At 37.8% G+C, this 20,557-nt stretch overlaps 1 protein-coding gene across 1 annotated transcript in view; it reads right to left on the bottom strand.

Annotated features, from left to right (window-relative positions):
• GPC6 (glypican 6) overlaps nt 1–20,557 on the bottom strand; it is a 774,486-nt gene that overhangs the window by 67,073 nt on the left and 686,856 nt on the right. The window contains exons 5-6 of the mRNA XM_037377910.1: nt 8,883–9,013; nt 904–1,047 (exon numbers count right to left, since the gene is read on the bottom strand). Of these exons, the coding sequence (XP_037233807.1) occupies nt 904–1,047; nt 8,883–9,013 (275 nt within the window). The remainder of the gene's footprint in view (nt 1–903; nt 1,048–8,882; nt 9,014–20,557) is intronic.

Raw genomic sequence — 20,557 nt, 5'->3', positions numbered from 1 at the left:
TCATTCCCCCAACTAACGGTGGCTGTTTCCAGCTGTGACTCCTCTCCCCTTGCTCTTGCTACAGCCCTGAGCACGACTTTCTTTAGTAAGACAGAGCGATGGACTGATGCTGTGCAAGTGTTCGGCAATAAGCTCGGCAAGTGGCAGGTGTGTGATCCAATCTGTTTTGATTTAGATGCTTTACAGCTCTTTAATTTTGCTCATTGGCTTTACCTCAAGATGATTGCTGAGACAGTATTAACAGCTATAATAATTAGCCCACTATAAGTCTATAGAGGTATAAATAGCAGGAACATCGAAGTCTGAAATGTGAATCCAATGAGTGGTAGTAAAGAAAATAATCTTATGTTGAAGTCTTGTTTTCAAAATGATTGACTAAATAAAGCAAGATTAATGATCACTGTAAGTTTTAACTGATAAAAGTCAATTTTTTGAGATGGATGGAAGTAAAGCAGTGGTAATTTTATAATTAAGTAAAGTGGAATGAATCAATATGCTTTTACAAGCTTATGTGTTAAAGAACTAGCTTCTAAAAATTGCTTTAATACATTAAAAACATTTTAAATAAAAGAAAAAATTAAGAAATATTGCTGTAAAACACTTTTCAAAGAGAATGTATACTGCAAAGTACCTGCCATGCCTCAAATGTTTTTTGGCCTCTAGGGAAGAGCTTATTCTCTTCTAAAATTTCTAATACATAAAACCTGAGTCATATTGTTCTCCTACAATGCAATTCTGTACCATTTCCAATGGAGAAAACAAAGAATTGAATGCTGGAACAGCTGGCATAGAAACTATATAGAGTGATTATGAAATTACTAAAAAAACTGTCAGATTACTACTCCTCTACTATATTACCAAGTAATTTCTACTGATTAAAAAATGGAATATATTTTGCCTTACCAGCCTATCCAAACTTGTGCCAGCAGCAGTTGTAGGTCGCTCCTCTGGGTTATATGGTCTAAACCTGGTATTGAAGTTTTCAGGGACAGAACGGGAAGATCTCAGGGCAGGTGCTGGTTTAGGCTGGCCACATCCTTGAAAAACCTGAAAAAGACATTGTAGGTTATATGAAAATTATTAAAAAAGGGAAGCAGGTATTTTGTAGCCTCTTTATTCTCTCTTTCATATATGTGAAGACAGCTTTGATTGACATTTCGGTACTAGTGAATTCAGCACTTGCCCTGCATTAAAACTCAGGTTAATAATTAATCATTATTAATTAATTGGTGATGGTATAAAAACATATAGGGACCTTAAAACCTCCTTAATTTAGGAAGGTGATTATTGTAAGAAGTTCACATCTGAAAGCATTTTAATTGCTGTCTTTCCAGGAAGAGAATGAGCAAAAGGAAGTCCTTTGTGGCAGGACTTAGTTGATAATTGTTTTAGTTTTTGTTAAAATGTGGTATTTACCCCGAATCACAGCTCATTCATAATCCCTACCCACAACTCTTCCTACCTTGTAATTTTGTTTGTAGTCTCAGAGAAAATGTCAACGATAGAATAGTTTTATACTGGATAACTTTCTTATTCCCTACCAGTCTCTCCCTAGAAGAGGAGTGAGGCATATTGAGTGGGCAGTAGTGAGAATTATTTTCTGCTAGTGTGTTTGTTTTCTACATGTAAAAAATAATGTTCAGGGTTATGAAATTTTTCATATACTTCTATTTAGAAAAAAGTTTTAGTAGCATGTATCTGGTGGATACTAAAGGACACAGAGGGCACTTGACTACTGGATATCAAGTATATATCCCAGAGGAACTGTCATAGAAGTTACTCGGCTGAAAAGAGGTAGAACATTCAAGAGTTGAAGTTTTAAGTGCTGTCATGACATAGGGTCCTAGTTTGTCTTCATACCAACTTTTTCAGTTCTGGAATATTTTTTATTTTTTGTGACCATTGTATTTCGGCTGTTTCAACATTTTGCCTCCATTCAAAAGAAAAAAAATTAAATATCAGAATTTCTTGTAAGATATATTTTACAAAACCCTTATGCCAGACAAAAACTAGCTGTCTGAATGAGCTTTGTGGAGCTGAAAAATCCTGTGCAGGTGCTGTGTCTTGTTTATAGGGCCAGATTACTTTTGTTGTGGCCAATAAGACAACAAGCTCACAAGCTATGTTGTGAGCCAGTGACCAAAAAGACTCATGTTTCACTTTTAGACCTTTAGATTTTCTGCTTTGAGTGGTTCTGTCTTGAAGTAGCCATGGATGGCGTGACCTTTATTGCTTTCAGGCTATATTACAATTGGCTCTTAGTTAGGTTTCCCAATGCTAATTTAGAGGTCCCAAACAATCCAGAATTTGCTGAAAGAAACTGATTCATACTAAATTTATGTCCAATCATCATGTCTGTTTTGGCTCAAAGTCTAGCTGTTGTATGACCATTGGGATTTTTAATTTATGAGTGGGATAGTGCTTGGTCTGGTTTGAGAATATCTGAAAGATTTTTTTAAGAGTTTCTACCCTCCCTAGTCATGAGGAGTACTGAACAATATATTCATTTAATCAACCCAGAGAGATGATTTTAGATTGTAAAGTTCCAAATTTTTCAGTAGGAATGGATCTTATTTTTCCTCTGTGAAGAAAATTCAGCTAAGATTAATATTCAGGATTTATACATGATTGTGTATGATACTATACATTTTAAAGGACCAAATATATATGTTGGAGTCATCAGTTATATTTACAAAAGTTTACTCATATTTCTGACTGAAGTTATGTGCAGAAATATAGCCGTTTGCTTAGATATGTATGACATCCCATTTAGTCAATTAAGCAATTGGGTATTTGCTTACAAAGACAAGTGACAATTATCTGAAACATGCAACTTGACTCTCAGGGGAAAGGGAAGTGAGGGTGCTGCATCTTCTCCTTAAATTTCACAGTGTGTGACTGTTAGGCTACTTGCATGGCCATGTGAAGTAACTGGGAACCTACACAACTTATATTTCATCCTTCTTATGACATACTGGAAAAAAATAGACTTTGTGGCATTTATCTTCATACAAATAGTTGTAGCAAGTAGTTTTATATGAACAAATTTACATACAGCCAGACAATAATAGAGATGGAAATTAGATTGCAATTTTTACATCACAGAAGAAATAATTTACTTAAGTGACCTGGCAGAAATGCAGTAAGGGTACAATATCCAGTAACTGAATTCTGAGTACAAAAGAGATGTTTTCTAATTTGCATCCAGGTATTAACTGACAGAACAGAAAATGTAAGGCTGATACCTAACATTAACAAATGCTTCTTAAGAAGCAGCACATGAAATACTTTCTTCACAATGCTACTCAAAGATACTGAGCAATTTCTGGAAAAATATTCAGGTATTTCATGATGTATGCTGTGAATTGGCAGCATAAATCCACTCTCTTTAAAAAATTGCATTTTATGTATAATTGGTGCAGTCAATTTAATCTGAAATTAGAGAAGGGATTCCATTTGAAATTAGGAAACCTAAATTTAGGTGTGTACATGTAAGTGTCTATATTTAAGCTAAACATCTAACCTTTATTTTTAGACAGCAGAGATCAAAAGTTCCCTTCAGTTGCTCACACATCAGCATCTATAATAGTTGTGATGTCCTGGAATATCTGAGACATCTGTTAAGACTGTCTTACAGAAGACGATTCCCCACTGAACTGCAGCTAAAGCTCAAATGGGATATCCTAGGGTGTCACAAAGAGCACCAGACCTTTATGGTCAGGGACATAAACCAAGACATAAGATCAAGTCAACAGAGCCTGTGAAGAATTACATCTATCAAGCTGACTAAATGGAGGTATCTACTTCCGGACTAGGACATAGATACTGTAAAAAAAAAAAAAAAAAGAAAAAAAAGAATCCTTTTCCCAGGAGAACTCAAAGTTTTGAATCCCAGCAGAAAGAGTTTGTTTTCTGTGAAGCCTTGAGTCATACTGTTATTTAGACATGTGCTAGTGCTCAGTGTTTCCTATTGAGTGTCTCTGTATGACTCTGCTCCATTGACTCTCTCTCATCTTCAGATAGAATAACATTGATTTTTTCCTAAAATGCCATTATATTTTTCCTGCACAGAGCTCTGGAAAGAACACAGATAAATGAAGAGGTTTTGTTAATATGAAACTCAGCGGCTATTTTAAGAAGAACCTTGGATGTAGTTTTATGAAGATTTCCTCCTTATAAATAATGCATAGGTAGTCTGCTATGTCATGGAGCTCATTCATCCTTTTAGCTGAAGTAATTGCCAAAAAGGAACATATATCTATAGGTTAAAATGGCACATCCATCAGCTCAGATAAAAGTAGATTTAAAACTTACTAATGGGACACTTAAGTTATGGGATAGCCTTTATGAAAGTGGAAAAATCTTGGCATGACAGCCAAATGACACTTACAGCAGCCAAACATATCTGTATAGAACCAGACTCTTTAAAATGCAGAAAATAGTCCAGTATGTTGTGTTTTGAGTGTCAATGAAGACACAATTATGCAGATGCCACCAGATTAGGAGTTTTCTCCATTTTGAAGAAAAATGGATGTTATAACATCTTTTCTGCTGTTTTTTGTTTTCCTCCATGTCTTGTGAATGAGCAATCTATGCAGATGTCAACTAGTAAACATTCAGATTGTTAAAATGGAACTGATGTAGGATTTACTCTCTGACTTGAAGCAGGAATCAAAGGTAATGGTACTGACAGCCTTATGGGAAGATTGTGAGGGCCCCCAAAATGTGTTTGCTTTGGCAAAGACTGAAACGAGCATTTATATGTTACGACTCTCTGAATATGACTCCCTGAATTAGCTCACGGAGGATGAAAATAAGAATAAGGTAAACATATGCTATGACTAAGTCTTAGATATGAACTAAGCCATGGGAAACAATATACAGAATATGAAACTTTTACCTGAGAAATTATCAAGCTGTTGGTGAGCACTGAGTTTGGCACTATAATGTTCAAATACCAAAGAAGTGTCACTGGCAAACAGCAAAGAGATTTCAGTAGCGAAGATAATGTGTCTCAGACATTATCAGGAGAAACCCAAGGTAAATCTATTGAAACCTTTCTACCAGAGGCAATCTTCAGGGAACACCACTGAAGTCTGGGTAGACCTGGATTGTAAAGCCTACTCTTACAAAGTGCCGATGTCTTGGGAGGCACCTCAGGCAGCCCAGACCGATTGTGTTTGCACTCTGTGTGATCTGGTTTGCAGAAGGTATTCTGTCAGAACGGCTGCAGGTGTTAGATGATGAAGCTATGGAAACTGGTTTTGTTGATCTTCAGTCCTTGCCATTTCTGGAGAAGGGAAACTTGGGTCTGATTCAGAACACATAGATACCTCTGGCAGAAAGGCCTGGAGGTCTGTCTTTCTAGACCACTGGTCCTTTTTGAAAAGCATCCCCAGATATTGCAGCTGTCAGGAACAGGACTTTCCCTGAGGCACGATAAGGACCTCGTGTGGCTGTCATTCAGGGACATGACAGCCACACGAGGTAAGCAGCTTGTGAAGCCTAGAGATTTGTGGTCAGACTTTCTAGACAGCCAGTGCTGAATATAAACTGCAGAGAAATATTAAGAAAACAGAGAAAGATTCCAGCCTCAGGATGGAGTATCTTAACGTTATACTAGTACCTGGTTAATGTGAACTCTACTAAAAGAATCAACCGCAATCAGTACACAAAGAAGAAAAGTTAATGGCCTAGGAACAGAGATGTTGCATTTTGTGCAGTGACAGGTACTGGGATGTGGCTGAGTCTGTATGTCCTTGGTCAGAAATACAAAGATAGAGGAGGCACAGGTGGCACCTCTATAATTCTCTGTCTCAGTATTGATGTACAGCCATCAAGAGTGGTAGACGGAGGGTTTGTGTCTTCTAAGGAAAGGAAAGAGAAGGCGTGAACTCGAGCAATAAGCCCTGACTCCCTGCACTGATTAATTGTTAACTCATTGGCTTTTTTATGGACTGCTTCAACTTGCTTTTGGCAGAATGAAAGCTCCAGAGAAGGTAGCTCTCAGCAGTGTAGAAATGAATCAGGCTGTGACACTTTGGCCTCAAGATCAGACAGTGGTCCTTGTCCCCCTTTTATTTATTAGTGTAACTGTAACCATGAAGACTATTTCTCAGAAGAATAGTGCTGAATAGGGGTGCATATTTATAGGAAAAAGATGTTGGGCAAAAGCTTCAGTACTACATCAAGTGAAGAATGGAGGGACATACCATAAAACCAGAGACCTAGGAAAGTCCATGATATATCTTTCGTCTGATGTCTAAAATGGAAAACTTCATTATTCAGATAAAAGCATGCATTCTTACTTATTTTTATACACTTACTATGTTGGAAGGTGTATATTGTTGCTCACTTAATTTTGCCTCCATATGCACAGTAATGTACAGTCAATGTGTTATATCAAATATACTTTGTTTTTTTTCAGATAAACTTCAATATATAATTGCAGCTGGTATAATACAAAACATCGTTTTGTGATACAAAGATAAATTGATAGTGCAATTTAATGTGAATGACTTTTGGAATAAGGCAATTTTATATAAATATTTGAAAGAGGAAAGGGATGGATTTTGGATTAAATGAACTCTGGGTCTTCTGCCTGCGAAGAGGGTGAGATAGTGAGGGGTCCTTGAGGAAGAATCTGTTTTCATTTGTTCCATTCCGTTTAAAAGCGAAAAAAAAATATACAAAATGGCCCCAAATTGTACTGAATACAGCATATAGCTTCCTCTCAGACATCAACCCATTTTTTAGGTAGAAAAAGCTGCATGTCAGTGGTGAAAAATAATCTGTGTATGTGAGTATTGCAGGCATAACATTATTAGTGTATCGTCATTTTCCCATTGTAAAAATGCACAGACTGACTAGTGGGAAAATAGATGTGATTCCTAGTCACCACATTTTCAGTGGGTACAGTCAAATGCAAGATACAAAATTGTTTGAAGAAAGTAGCGTGATTTCGACACCTTGCCTGAAGCTTTCTGAGCAGCATCTCAGAATAATTGACAAGCATGGCTTTTCTCCTACATTAGGTCTGCAATTGCATTCCATGCACCCCATTACATCTGGCAAAGTATCTGTCATTTTCACTGAAGCTCTAAGTGGTCAGTATGTATAAGGGGGGAAAAAATTAGACAACAGATGACTAGTTTGAAGTCTGCTCATATATCATCTCTACAGATCTGACATGACATAGGAGAATACAGCACTAAACCTACACTCTTTGCCTTCTTATACTTTTCTTTAAGAAAAAAACATTTCAATGTTTTAGGATCTGAAAAGAAGTTAGATATAACCTGGGAAAACAAAGAAATCACATTTCAGGAGAATAATGGTCTACACAGAAGTATACAAAGGCCCCTCAAGTATAGACATCTCTGTTATCTATGAAAAAATAGTAAATTAAATTCCACTGATATAATTTGATTTTTGTTTCTCAAGATTTTAAAAAATATTGGCTAAAGTTTCTCTTAGAGGAAAACCTTTACATTGCAAATGGAATTGCTGTGATTTATTAATCTTTACAGCAAATAAAATACTTCTGAGGGACAGGAGAAACAGTCTGCTCTGCTACAAACGAGTAGTGAGATGAGCTTGTGCCAAGATGTCATTGGACTCTGGCAGAGGATGCAGCCTCTCAACTAATGGAAAAACTGAGAGTCGAGCAAGTAAAAAGGAAAATGAAATACACCTGTGCCTTGGGTGAGTTTTCAGTGCAAATATTTTTTTGTTTCTTTTTTTGAGGTAAGAGCTGAGTTTGCTGAAGTTAGCTTTTAATTCCCAAAACATTTGACAGAATTTGCCTGTCAAATGCCTTGATCATTGCTGCCAGAACAAAGTCTCTTTGTGTAGAATGGACTGCTTTTAAAATCCTAGTAACTTCAAGTAGGTTGAAAGTAAAAAGCATCTTGAAGGAAATCATGAGCCACCTGCAGCACTGGGGCCATAAAAAGCATCTAATTTTGGGTTGGCAGGAAGAATATTAACCTCAGCCTCCTGCCTTTTGTCCCCACATTTTTTCCCAGCGACAGCAGCTTCCTTTCAAGCAGTGGAAATCCACTGGCTCAGATGGCCGTCTAGCCAGCACCTCACTACTGAGAGATCAATGCGAAGAAGAAACTACTAATGCAGAGAACCTGGCAAACTGCTGACTTTAGATTTTGAGCCTCAGTGCACTGATGACTATTAAGGAAGAGCCATTAATTGTTGGCTATTAGCTCAGGAACACCTGCTGCTGAATTCGAAGGATCTTATTAACATGAGGTTCAGAGGTGGTGGTGATCTGTGTATACAGACACACACTAAAAATGGAAAGGAGGAAGCTGGTATCATTACCTCTGTTTATCTTCATGTCAGAATCCAGACGAAACTCTATCAAACTGAGGTCTTGTAATCACAGACTGTCCAATGTAATGATATTTCCCTTGAGTGGCTATTGAAGGAGGTTAAATGGAACATTTTGTGTATTCACCTCAAACACATTGTACTTCTCCCTGACCTAGACAGATCAAAGTGTGTTTGGAAGTTAATATGGAGAATCACAGATGAGACATGAGCAGAAGTTACCAAGCATACTCTGCAGGATATTGCTTACAGAGTTACCGCTAATTTTCAGCACTCGGTTTTTCTTAAATATCTTACATCTATTAATTTGGAGTTTACTACATGGTACCTTTCTCCCTGCCACTCCCTTTTGAAAACTTTGTGCTTGTTTAACTAGATGAAGGATTCAAAGGCAGTCTGGTAAGCTGTCAAATGAGCAAAAGCAATTTCCTGTAGTCTGGACAAGCTTTCTTAAAGTCTAGACTGAAAAATGATGGAGGTGTTTTTCCCCCTGCTTGTGACATTCAGCAACAGAGAAGGTGCAACTCACACAGTACCTTTGCCGACACCTGCATGCTGTTTTCTTGCATGTTCATGATGGCTTCAGAAATCTTGACATCAATAGGATCCATGACTGATTCAATGTTGAATGGTCCCTCTAATCTCTCCGCTACCAGAAGCATAGCATCTGTTAAAACACAAAGTAGCCATTCCCTTAAAGAAGGGATACCTTTGGGTGCCTTGGGCAGACCAGTGTTGCCAGCCGGAGGTGTGGGTACCGAGCACTCCTGAGCAGGAGCCCATGGGGATGTGTGGTTGCAGGACCATCAAGCCTGCAGGGCAGCTTACCAGCTGTCAAAAATGTCTTCCCCTACTGCTGCCACCACAGAAGGAGGAACAAAGGGTGTAAAAGTTAGATTAATAATAGTTGCCTTAGTATTATTGAGCTTAGGCTAAAATTATTTTACACAGCATCACACACCACTCGAAGCAGCCAGTGCTCGGGAGTGTACTTGTGTAGTCTCCTTCCCGAGAAAAAGCAGGATGATAGAAATGAATCCCTGGGGTATGTTCTTAAGAGTTTGTGCGAGATGATGAAAACTTTGATATGATATCTCAGGGTGTTATAATTAAAGCAGCTGTTCTTTCTGACCTTAATGATCTCATTTTCTTGCAATGTGAACAGCAGATGACTATTGGATTTCTGCCATAGTATATAGGTATAAACCACATTTGCTTTGCTACATTTTCAAAACATGGTGGGAAGTTGTATGCAGAAACATATATACTTTGTATGTTTTGGATTTTAAAAACAATTGTTTGCTTAATTTACATTAGAGCTCCTCTCCAAAATAATTTTATATTTTTGTGTTCATTAACAAGTAAAAAACAAGCAACTGAACAGAAATTAATAACAGTAAAAAAAGTTTTGCCATGCATCACATGTTTGTCTATGCACAGATACAGATTCATCACAATTTCTGTGACAGTAGCCATGCTGTAAACTGGTTTTATACTATACCTTTGAACATCATATTTGATTTATTGTCTCATATGTTAGCATTTAAAGTTTTCAGTATCTAAATATCTTTAAACAGATGCCACTTGCAATTTTTACATGATAAACAAAATTCTTTGCATGTTCTCTTCTTTATCTCTCAGACTTAGGGTCCAAGAGGTACTAATCATACTTCTTCCCAAAACAGATCCCACATGTGCTTTGCTGTTGTTAAGCACCGGTCCCATGGCAGCTATGTGGAGAAGGCATGGAACACCATGTAGCCCTGATGGCAGTGTTTGTTAGCTCTGCACTTGGCTGCAGAGCCCCAGGGCTTCTTTTCAGCCTGCATGACCATCTCCTCCCTCCCCAAAGAAGCACATGTGCGTGCATGTATGGCAAGAAGAGGCTGGCATCTCACCCTAGCAGCTGAGACACAGACTTCCATGCACATCCTGACCTGAGGGCTACAGTATGTTGTTTATATGCAGTCACTGCATGCCTAAAAATCCCACTGAAACTGAAGTTACTTGGCATGTAGCACCTAAGCACTTTTGCAAATTTGAGTCAAATATTTCGCAATACTTTTAGACTGGAAAGAGTGTAATGCCAGTTGTTTGGGGTGGGGTGTATAGCAGTTGGTGTTGACAGAAATTATGAGATGATAGGATTTTGGTTTCAAAACCAGAGGTATTATTTTGGCTGTACATTAGTTTAACATTCTTTAGTTTAAACCCTTCACAGTGGGAAACTTGGTAAAAACAGCACCTAGCTCTGACAGAGGAAACAAAACAATTTTCATACACTCAAATATACGTGCACACATATACACATGCACTTGCATATACTTAGAGATTCCTGCAATAAGTTAGCAGTTTTTCCACATGCAAAGAGAATTTGTAAGTGTGGACTAGTGTAAAGGATTTTCTTGTTCATGTTTGGAATAACTTGTACGAAATGTTTACACCTTAGCACCTTGTGAGCAATGTGATCAACCTAAATCCTAGCTGCCATAACCAGTACTAGGCATTGTTAGGGCACAGGTCTTGGTGGTTTAGTTCAGGATTAGGGTTAAGATTAGGGTTAATGCATAAAACTGTCACAATTTTTTTTTTTTTTTGAGGAGTAGCCCACAGCTTAAGTTAAGGCCAGGTGCCTCTTTGTATGAGCACTCTTTAGTTTGGGAACAGACAGGTTGGACAAGTCTAGTGCTAAACAGGTAATTGCTGGAGACCCTTCATGAGTATAGGTGGTGACTTGAGTCTACTTGCTGTTTCTTCTGATGGCATGGGACACTAGTTCTGAATAAAATCTTGAAGTGGAATCTCAGCTATGTGGCAGAAAAGTGCATCATCCTTAACTGAACAAGAACCACAGCTTTATTTGTAAGAATAACTTTTTCTCAAGCAAGGTGCCTTCAAAATTAATAGTTCTGGGAGATGCAAACTAAAGATCTGTTCCTGGTTTAGATGATTTACATCTTTAGAAAAAACAACCTTTAGTTCATTAACTTCTATTTTCTGAACCTTAACCCTATCCATAGACTGAGTCTTTGTATTGGAAGTGGGCAGAGGCTGAAAAATATGGGTAATTCCTGCCTGCCAAATGTCTTTGTTTTGACTATGTTGAACTTCCTTGTTTGGTATAGTATGGAATAAGTCTGGTGGTGGGTTTAAGAACTTTGATTCATGTTAAGGTTAGTCAAGTTTATGTTTCAATCACATGGGTTATAGCTTTATGTTAAAAAAAAAAAAAGGGAAAAAAGAGAAAAGGAAAAAAAAAAGAAAAAAGAAAGAAAAAGAAAAAAGAAAAAAGAAAAAAGAAAAGGAAAATAAAAGAAAGGAAAAGAAAGGAAAAGAAAAAAAAGAGAAGAAAAAAGAAAAATAGAAAGCAAAATCAAGCAGTAGATCTCAGTTTGTCCATATTCTTTATGTGTTATCTCCTTCTCTGTCTTGAAATGACTGGACCACTCCAGGCAGCTATTCACAGCACAAATCTGTGGAGGAGCTAGCGTGAAGCCGTGAGGCTGTGAGCCAACAGTATCACTTGACATTGGAGCCCTGCAATCTTTTATTTAGTTAGCACTGTAGGGATATGGCCAGGGACCTGTGAGTTAAGGGAAAAGTTTAATCAGAAATAGTCACACCTTCACTGATGACAAGTACATCTTTATATCAGCAGTCTATATATTTTTTGGAGCTAGAAGGTGGGACAGTACTAGTGTTAAACTAGAGGCCTGTACACAGACATATTTGAAGAGGCAGAGTGTGAGAAAGGGATTAAATGCTGGGATAAGAGATGCTTGAAAGGGCTAAGGTAAAACAAGTTCCTCCTGCAACATCATTTCTGAGGCTGACAAAAGTTGTGTTTCTAGTTAAGGCCCATTCTAGGGCTCAAGTCAGACTAGAAATCTTAGGCATTTGCACAGTTCAGATACGCTCTTGCACAAATGGAAAACCAGTTGCTTGAGAAATCATTTTATCGTCTTCAGTATCAGCAGGTGTGTGGGGCCATGGCTGATTTAGCAGTGACTGGACTGCTGCATTACTCCTGGCTGCTTGTAGGAGTGCTACAAGCTCAGCTGAGCAAAAAAGGATGAGCAAGAACCACTTCTATAAACTCCAAAGTTATTTTCTTAGCCTCTCTCTGACTAAGCTCTTCTTTCTACTTTTTCTTTAACCATCCTTGTTGTTCCTAATATTAAATCCAACCTACCCATACAGAATCATAGAATCCTTTAGGTTGGAAATGACCTTCAAGATCATCAAGATCAAGATCACCCTGGCACTGCCAAGTTCACCACTTAACCATGTCCTTAAGTGCCATGTCTACATGTCTTTTAAATACCCACAGGGGTGGTGACTCAGCCACATATCTGACAGCCCTATATTGAGAGAAGCCTTAAAGAGCAAGGCAGTCATATTATTGCAGGTGTGCAGGCCACATAATCACTACTGTAGTTAACTAGCTTCCATCTACTCATTTTTTGAGTTAGCGCTCAGATTAAAATTCAGACTGAATTTCCTACCATTAACATTGATCTAGAGAAAAAAGAAATCCTAGTGTGTTGTCTTAAAGTGAATTCCTCCCTTGGAAAAGATTTTCTGGTATCATTGGGTTCCATCCTCTTGTTTGCCAACCCATACCCTCACTCCAGTGTTAAACCTTATTTAACGTTTGCACAATTCTATATGAACACACACAACATGTAGACACAAGGTGTCCTGTGCAATTGAATGAAATAGAAGCTGTTAGGTTGGATATAGTGAAAATCAGATGAAACTTCATGATCTGAGATTTATGACAGACAGGACAGTCAAAATGATGCAATGGTCCTTTCCAGACTGTAGCTCCTCAAATCTATAATCATGCAATAACAAACACAACACTGTTGTCCCAAGTCTCTGTTTTTCTCCTAAAAATGTTATGAATATTATTACAGGAGAAGGCGGAAAGTTTTCAAAATGAAGTTAAGAAAATCTGTATGCTTCAGTGTTGAAAACTTGATTCTCAGGAACAGAACCCACAACTCAAAGAAATACTAATTCTGGTCAGTGGGAACTTGGTGGATTTAATGATTTCGCAGTATCAGCTGAAGTAGTAGATATTAGGAGCTTAATTATTGTTTGTGATATTAAAATCTGAAACCTGATTGATTAATTGACTACCTCTTTTTTATGTTAATACTCTTACCCATATTGTTCAATTACATATGATTTTATTTTTACCTCTTTTACATTTTTCAAAATCTGCTTTGCTTAGGCTAAGTACCTGTCTTCCCTTTCCGTAGACTACAGCACCTGGCAAAAAGCTGGCACCTAGCTGCTGCGTGAGCGGATCAGGAACTCATTCTAGGTAAGTCATTCTTGCATCGTGGGTTTGTTAGTGACTCAGAAACAACAAACATGACTAATTGCTCACTTGGGGACATGGGCTTGCAAAACAGTCCCGAGAAAGTGCAGAGCATATGGCACACTAGATTCCCTGTCAGTGCCACTGCTCTCGATCTCCTGCTAGATGTGTGTTGCTCAAAACAGGAGTGGGGACCTTCCTGATGGAGAAAAAAACCTAATTCTATTGGAGTCCCAGGGTGTAGCCCCAAAATGTCTCTGCTGGCTAAGCACAGCAGCTCTGTTTAACCGCTTTGTATTCACTTGTCCACACCAAGAAATGCCACAGGTATTTGACAGTGGTTCTTAGAAAGACATTGTTTCATTTTAAGCAATATATAAGAAAGACATCCTGCAGACATTTTTGGTTTACCTCACAGGTTTTTTTCTTTTTTTTTTTTTTTCTTTTAAGTTTTACAGGTACCATTTTAATGAGAAGCTCAGGACAAAACTGATCACCATGCTAAGTGATTCATTCTGCAATTTAAAAATTCAGAACACCATGTGTGAATCTCAAGGTGTCATGATGTTTTCTGAACCCTGAGCATCCCCAGCCAAAATAATGGATAGACTAATAATATGAATAGACAAGAATCTGTGTCTATTTCCTAGGAACTGCATCAAGACTCTGTTGTTTTGACTTGTCTTGATACTAAAAGTGATGTCTTCCTGTTTATGTTACATTTCCTTCAGGGCAGGTTTCCAGAAAACTTCCTAGTAAATCCCAGATTGAAACAAAAGGAGCAGGGACAAGGACACTGATTTATGAGACATCTGACGTGAAATCGAAAACTACACTGAAATATGAAGATCCCATAAAAACAATCAGTGCCTCCTTTTTCTTGCAAACTTTCTGTCATCAAGAAAGTGAGGAGAGTCTGAGAGGGAAGACTCAGAGCTGATAGGGAAGGCTCAGGGAGCTGATAATGGAGGACATTTTTTGGGCCTGTGTTAGTCTGGCTGTGACATCAGTTGTGATATCACTTTTTTCTTTCATACACACCTGTTTCTTCTTCTACTTTGAAATTATCAGTGAGATTCCAAAAGTGGCTGAGTTTCCCCAGGGAAATCCAGAAAAGCAACTATGAATGAAGTCTCTAAAACTGTTGTTTTTTTCAGGGAGAAAAAGAATGGTAAAATACTAAGTTGCATGTCCTTCATAAAATCTTAAGGTATATTTTGTTTGGGGAAAAAAGGGAGGAACATCTTAAATTTTCTATAAGGAGGTTTCTCTTTATTTGTAGTCCCATATATGTGCTTGTTCACATAGTTGTGTGTGAAAGAATGTAAGGATAAATTTTTATTTGGGAAACTTCAAAGGATATGTCTATGGACAAGTCTATGGATTGCAGAAGAAGAGATGAATCATTTGCAAACAGACTAAGCAGTTGCCTACTGCAGTTGACTATGACCTTGAGAGTGAAGAGATGAATCATTTGCAAACAGACTAAGCAGTTGCCTACTGCAGTTGACTATGACCTTGAGAGTGGCAATGACTGTTTTGGAAAAGGATATAACTGTTAATTTGCTGGGCTGCAAAGCAGTGCTCATTTGGTAGATTCCCAACCTTCCGACCAAGGGCAAGGGGAGGCAGGAGTCTGGGCTGTATTTACTACGTCATGTAGGCAAAACTGAGTGAGTTTTCCATCATGACACTAAATATAAATAGTGGTCATAAAATCTTTAGAGCGTTAGATGGTAAATTAATGAAACAAAATAAAAAATAAAAATTGGAAAGTGAAATATGGGTACATATTGACTTTTTAGAAATATAATAACAGTGGAAATACATCCCTGTAATACTCTGCCAAAACTTTTACTGCTAGATTGTGATTTACTAAAAAAATTCAAGAAGAAGAAAGTGAAACTCCACCTCACATTTAATGAGGTGCTAAGGTTTCTTTTCTCAGGAAATCAGAGTAAGGCATAGCAGTGATGTGAAAACTGCTGTTTTTCTTAGGGCTCACAGCTCCCTTTTTTCACATTATTATTCCATATAAGAACCCTGTACAGTTCTGTTCTGATGAGGCTAAATTGACAGATTTCCTCTCTGACTATCATCAAGCTCCACATATGTATTGGCATAACAACATTATAATTCTCTACAACCTGCTCTTTTTTTGTGAGCAAGGTACTTTTTTTAAAACTCATGTTTGCACCTGTGTAAAGGGGATCTCAGTACTCCTATTTGTATATTCACTTATCACTATCCAGTTAGGCTTATCTATTAAGGTATGCAGGCAAATGGCTAGCCCTTGCCTGAGGTTTAGGTGAGACATGAGAAACATGAGAAACCCCTGGACATGGCCTGAGATTTTTCTGTAACAAGTAACAGAGTAGGCAGCTGAACAAAAGTCACAGTTAGTGCCATGAAGAATGGCAGGATTTCACAGATGGTTGGCAAAATGGGGAGCAATGGGGAAAAAGTGCCGGGGGTGGGTTGTTGACATGGAAGAAAACAAGGGCAAAAAAAGAGCTGGATTAAGGTGAGCTGGGGAACAAACACGGGGAAATGGGGAGAACAGAGCGTGTGAAAAAGGCCATCCATGTGGAAACACTGCTAGTCAGCAAACTTGCTGGCTGCCTGATCACTGCAGTCTGCTCTATGTTCTTACTAAACTCTATTCCTAACCATTTTCTGGTGGAGAATAGTAGTGTGGGTGTGCATGTGTTCTCTGTGTGTGAGTATAATGTCCTGCTGGCAAGCTTCAAGCTGGACTACCTGGCAAGTAGGAGGAGACCAGCAGCTGGAAAAACCCAAGCTGAACACTTGTAAAGGTGTCTATGTCTGCATGCAGAGTCTGGAGGGTCTTGTGGTCCAGGCTATGGTTCAAGTGAGCTGGTTCAAGGGGTGTGTGTGTGTGAATAAAGGAGTTTGCATGCATTCCCCTAGTGAACTGCCACAGCAGCCCGAATCCCATCCTGAGCTGCAGGGCAGAGCTGTTTTTTGAGAAAACATTGGCAGTGTGCAAGGAAAAGTCGGACCCTATACAAACTTCAGGTCAGTCTTAAATGCTTTTGAAAGCATAGTAACACTTCAGGGCAGTCTCTCACCCTCTCAGCTGTTCTGAGCCTGTCAGTTCTGTAGCTCTTCCTACAGCATGGAGTTTTTCAAAAGAATAGCAAAAGAGAATGCAGTCCTGAAGGTGCCTACATTTACACAGTACAACCAAGATGTAGAAGACTCAATTTAAATTTTTTTGCCTGTTGCGAGGAGGATCAAAATTTTACCTGCTGGAAAAACACCCAGAGCACCTCTGCTGTTCTTATGTGCCTGATAGCTCTGCTTTCAAAGCTGTTTCTGTGGAATACTTAGCTATTCACCTGGATGGAAAGATTGGTCTCTGTCTTAGCATTTAAGGCACTTAGTTGTGAAGGTGTGAAACCAGTTTTCTGGCTTATGCTTGTAAGGCTGATGTCCAAAGGCTGATGTAATGACAAGTATCTCATAAGCTCTTGTAGGAGGGACTAGAACCCAGAATTCTCCCTGCCAGGTTAATTACCAATTAGTTAAAAAGGCAAACTTCAAAAATGTGTGATGATAATCAGATCTAGTTACTTATTATCTATGTTTAATTTTAGTCATAAGAATTTGGAGATTTTAAAAATTTTTTTTTGATATTTCTGACCAGCTACGTAACCTTGTTTATTGATGACAATATCACTTACTCTTCCCTCAAAAAAGGTAAAAAAGAATTGTCAACAATATAAGTGAAAGTTTTCCAGATTGAATTCTGTAATAATGGAAATTTTTGTATCGCTTCTGCTATGTTTGTCTGTAACTGTCTCTTTTATGTAGAGAAGCTCAATAAATGAGTTTAGTATGATGTAAAATATATGTATGAAGAAGTTATTGACATGCAGTTGTCATTGCCATTGATAGCAACAAAATGAGTTTTGTAGAGTAAACTGCAGGTTCACTTGATTTTTTTGAGCATTTCATGTATCGTAAATTTTTCTTCCATGTGTTGAAAAAAATGACCAAATTAAAATAATTTTCCTTCTTTGTCTTTCTGTAACTTTGAGCAATTCTAAATAATTTAGTGTACTGTTACTAGATAATACCTTATTTTTGCTCATGTATGCAAAACGAAAGTAGCAAAGACTAGGCAAGATGTCTACTATTATTATCTACTATTATTATTCTTCTACTCCCCTATGGGAGCTGAATGCAAGATGTTCTTCTGAACTGGACTTTTAGCAAATTTTATTGCCAAATGTTGTTTAGGATCCTGTCTGAATGTTTGGCACCAATCAATTAATAATATGCAATATATTTATAAAATCTTTGTCTCGTTGCTTTTTCCATATGCCAAAAGATGTTTAAGTAGTTTCATCATCAGTCACATAATATGTTGTTAGTAAATAAAATAACCCGCATTGATGCATGCCTATGTATGATCTGCTATATAGTCTCTCTTTGAAATTTGTATTAACATAGACTAGTATGCATAATTCTTTCAAGATATGTGGGGTTTGGAACAGTAAAAAAAATCCATCTTTCTGATTCTTCTTTGGTGCGATATACCCAAATGACTGAAGAAAGCAAATCATAGCCCTGAAATTCTGTGTTTAATGTACTTTTCCTTCAGTAAAAATCTCTTAGGTGTATAGCTCACATTACATTGGTACAGTCACAAATGTTAGACTCCTAAGGGTATTTTCAGCCATTCTACTGCCCATGCAGAGTTACCACTCACAGTATCCATTCCCTAGAAATCTGTCCAGCCCAGTTTTAAAATAGCTTAGTTATGTTCTTCCCACTTCTTTTAAGAAAGCTATTTCATTATCTACTGTACATCACTATTAGAATATTCATCCAGTTATGTGTTGTATTTTTTCTGCTGCTTAATTTCACTCAACTGTTTCTAATAAGCTACCTCATATCATCATAAACAGTCCTTTTCTTGGGATTTACATCCCTCAGATATTTGCAGGCATCTATCATACCCTCCTTTGGTTTGTGCTTAGTCATGCTTTCCATGCTAATTTTTTAACTCTGTTTTCATAAGTGATTTTCTCAGATCTTTTGCTGTTTCCTTCATTTCCTGTAAAAGAGTTCTCTGGTATTGTGGTGTCTAGAACTAATTTTAAAGTTGAACTAAACTAATGTTTAAAGTTGAACCTCATTAGTGTTTAGTAGAAACCCTTTTTGGCCCATATGCCTGACTCAGGAAACTGTCCCCATTCACTTGATGCATCTGATTTCCTTATCCTTTTCATCACAACTGATTTATAATTCATATTTCCCATGTCAGTCCTGACATATTTTTTCAAGTGTTGCCTCATATTCAGAATTTACAGTGATTTTATTTTCTGCACTGGTTTTTATTTCTATTCCTTACTTATATTTCTGAATTTTGTGCAGTAGAGCTTTTTCTAATCTTGACAGATTTTATGGTACACTTTTGAAAATATAATTAATGAGCTGTCCATTATCTCTTCTTGAGAAGTGATACATCCTTTACTTCTATAAGCAGTTTGTTTCAAGAAACTGCTTGGCTATTTCAAGAATAGCTTCACCCTTCAGCAGCATCTAATCTACACATAATCTTTCTACTAATAACTGTAGTGGCATCTATGACTTCAGTGTATTCTTCTGTAAAATCCCAGTTTAAACCTAACAGACCTGCCATTCTTATTGGCAGTTTAATGAGAATTACATATGGAAGGATACTGGTCCTTGTTTCATTGTTTCTTTTCCTTGAATATGTTTTTCTGTTCCGTAACTGCTGGATGTAGTGCATCTTCAGTGTTGCACTAAGATTACCAATGAATTTTTAGACATTCTTTGTGTCAGAAAGGTCCAGTGGATGGCCACCTAGATGATGAGAGGGTTGGAGAACTTGACAAATAGAGAAAGGCTGAATAAGCTGGATTTGTTCAGTTTACAAAGAACAGACTCAGGGGAGATCTCATTAGTCTTCAGTGCCTAAAGGGTAGGTACAGAGAAGATGGGGAAACTGTCCTCACATTGATGTGGAGCAGCAGGACAAGACACAAAAGTCACAAGTTTCTGTTTGGCTATAAGAAAAAAAACCCATCACCATGTGAACAATTAAACACTGGAATAGGTCAGCCACAGATGTGGTAGAATCTCTGTGGCTGAAAATACTCAGACTTGGCTTGGCAGTCCTGAAAAACCTAATCTAAGGCCCTGCCTTCAGCTGAGGGTTGGACCCTAGAGGCTCTCCACAGGTCCATCCCTAACCCAGACATTTCCTGTGATTCTGTGGCTGGGCTTTGACTCATTTCACCTATTTAAAAGTTAGGCTTATACTCTGAGTTAGTTGTAGAAAGTTTAGTTTGGGATAACTTTTGCTCCAAAGACACTTTTAACAGACTCAACAGGACTCTATGCTTAAGACTTTGCTGTTGTGATCTTTTCATAAATGGTCTGGGAATGGGGGTAAACAGTGAGGTGGAAAAGCACATTGGTGTTACTGTTCAGGATACTGTCCTGAGGAGGACTGTCCCAGAAAATCTGAGAATGAGCAGCAAAATGGACTCAAGTGATAAGTATAAGAAAAAAGAAATAAATTCTAACATTTTTTAGGCAATGAAGGGTTCTGAGATGACTATTGCCATTCAAACCCAGGCTTTTTAATTCATACATCAGTTTAGCAATCATCAACACCCCCCACACCCCCCACCCCCACCCCCCACCCCACCCCCAATTAATAATTAATATTGGGAATAACTAGGGAAGGAACAGAGCACCAAAGAAGGCATGCTTATATTTATGAATGAATCTGCAGTGAAACATCTTGGATACTGCGTTGCAGAAGTTGTAACTGTAAGCTTTCAAATAACACAAGTCATAATTTAACATTCTACAGTCTTG

The sequence above is a fragment of the Falco rusticolus genome, chromosome 2 (genome assembly GCF_015220075.1).
Source record: "Falco rusticolus isolate bFalRus1 chromosome 2, bFalRus1.pri, whole genome shotgun sequence".
Taxonomy (NCBI): domain Eukaryota; kingdom Metazoa; phylum Chordata; class Aves; order Falconiformes; family Falconidae; genus Falco; species Falco rusticolus.
The sequence above is the reverse complement of the archived record's forward strand: the minus strand, read 5'-3'. Positions and strand labels throughout refer to the sequence as shown.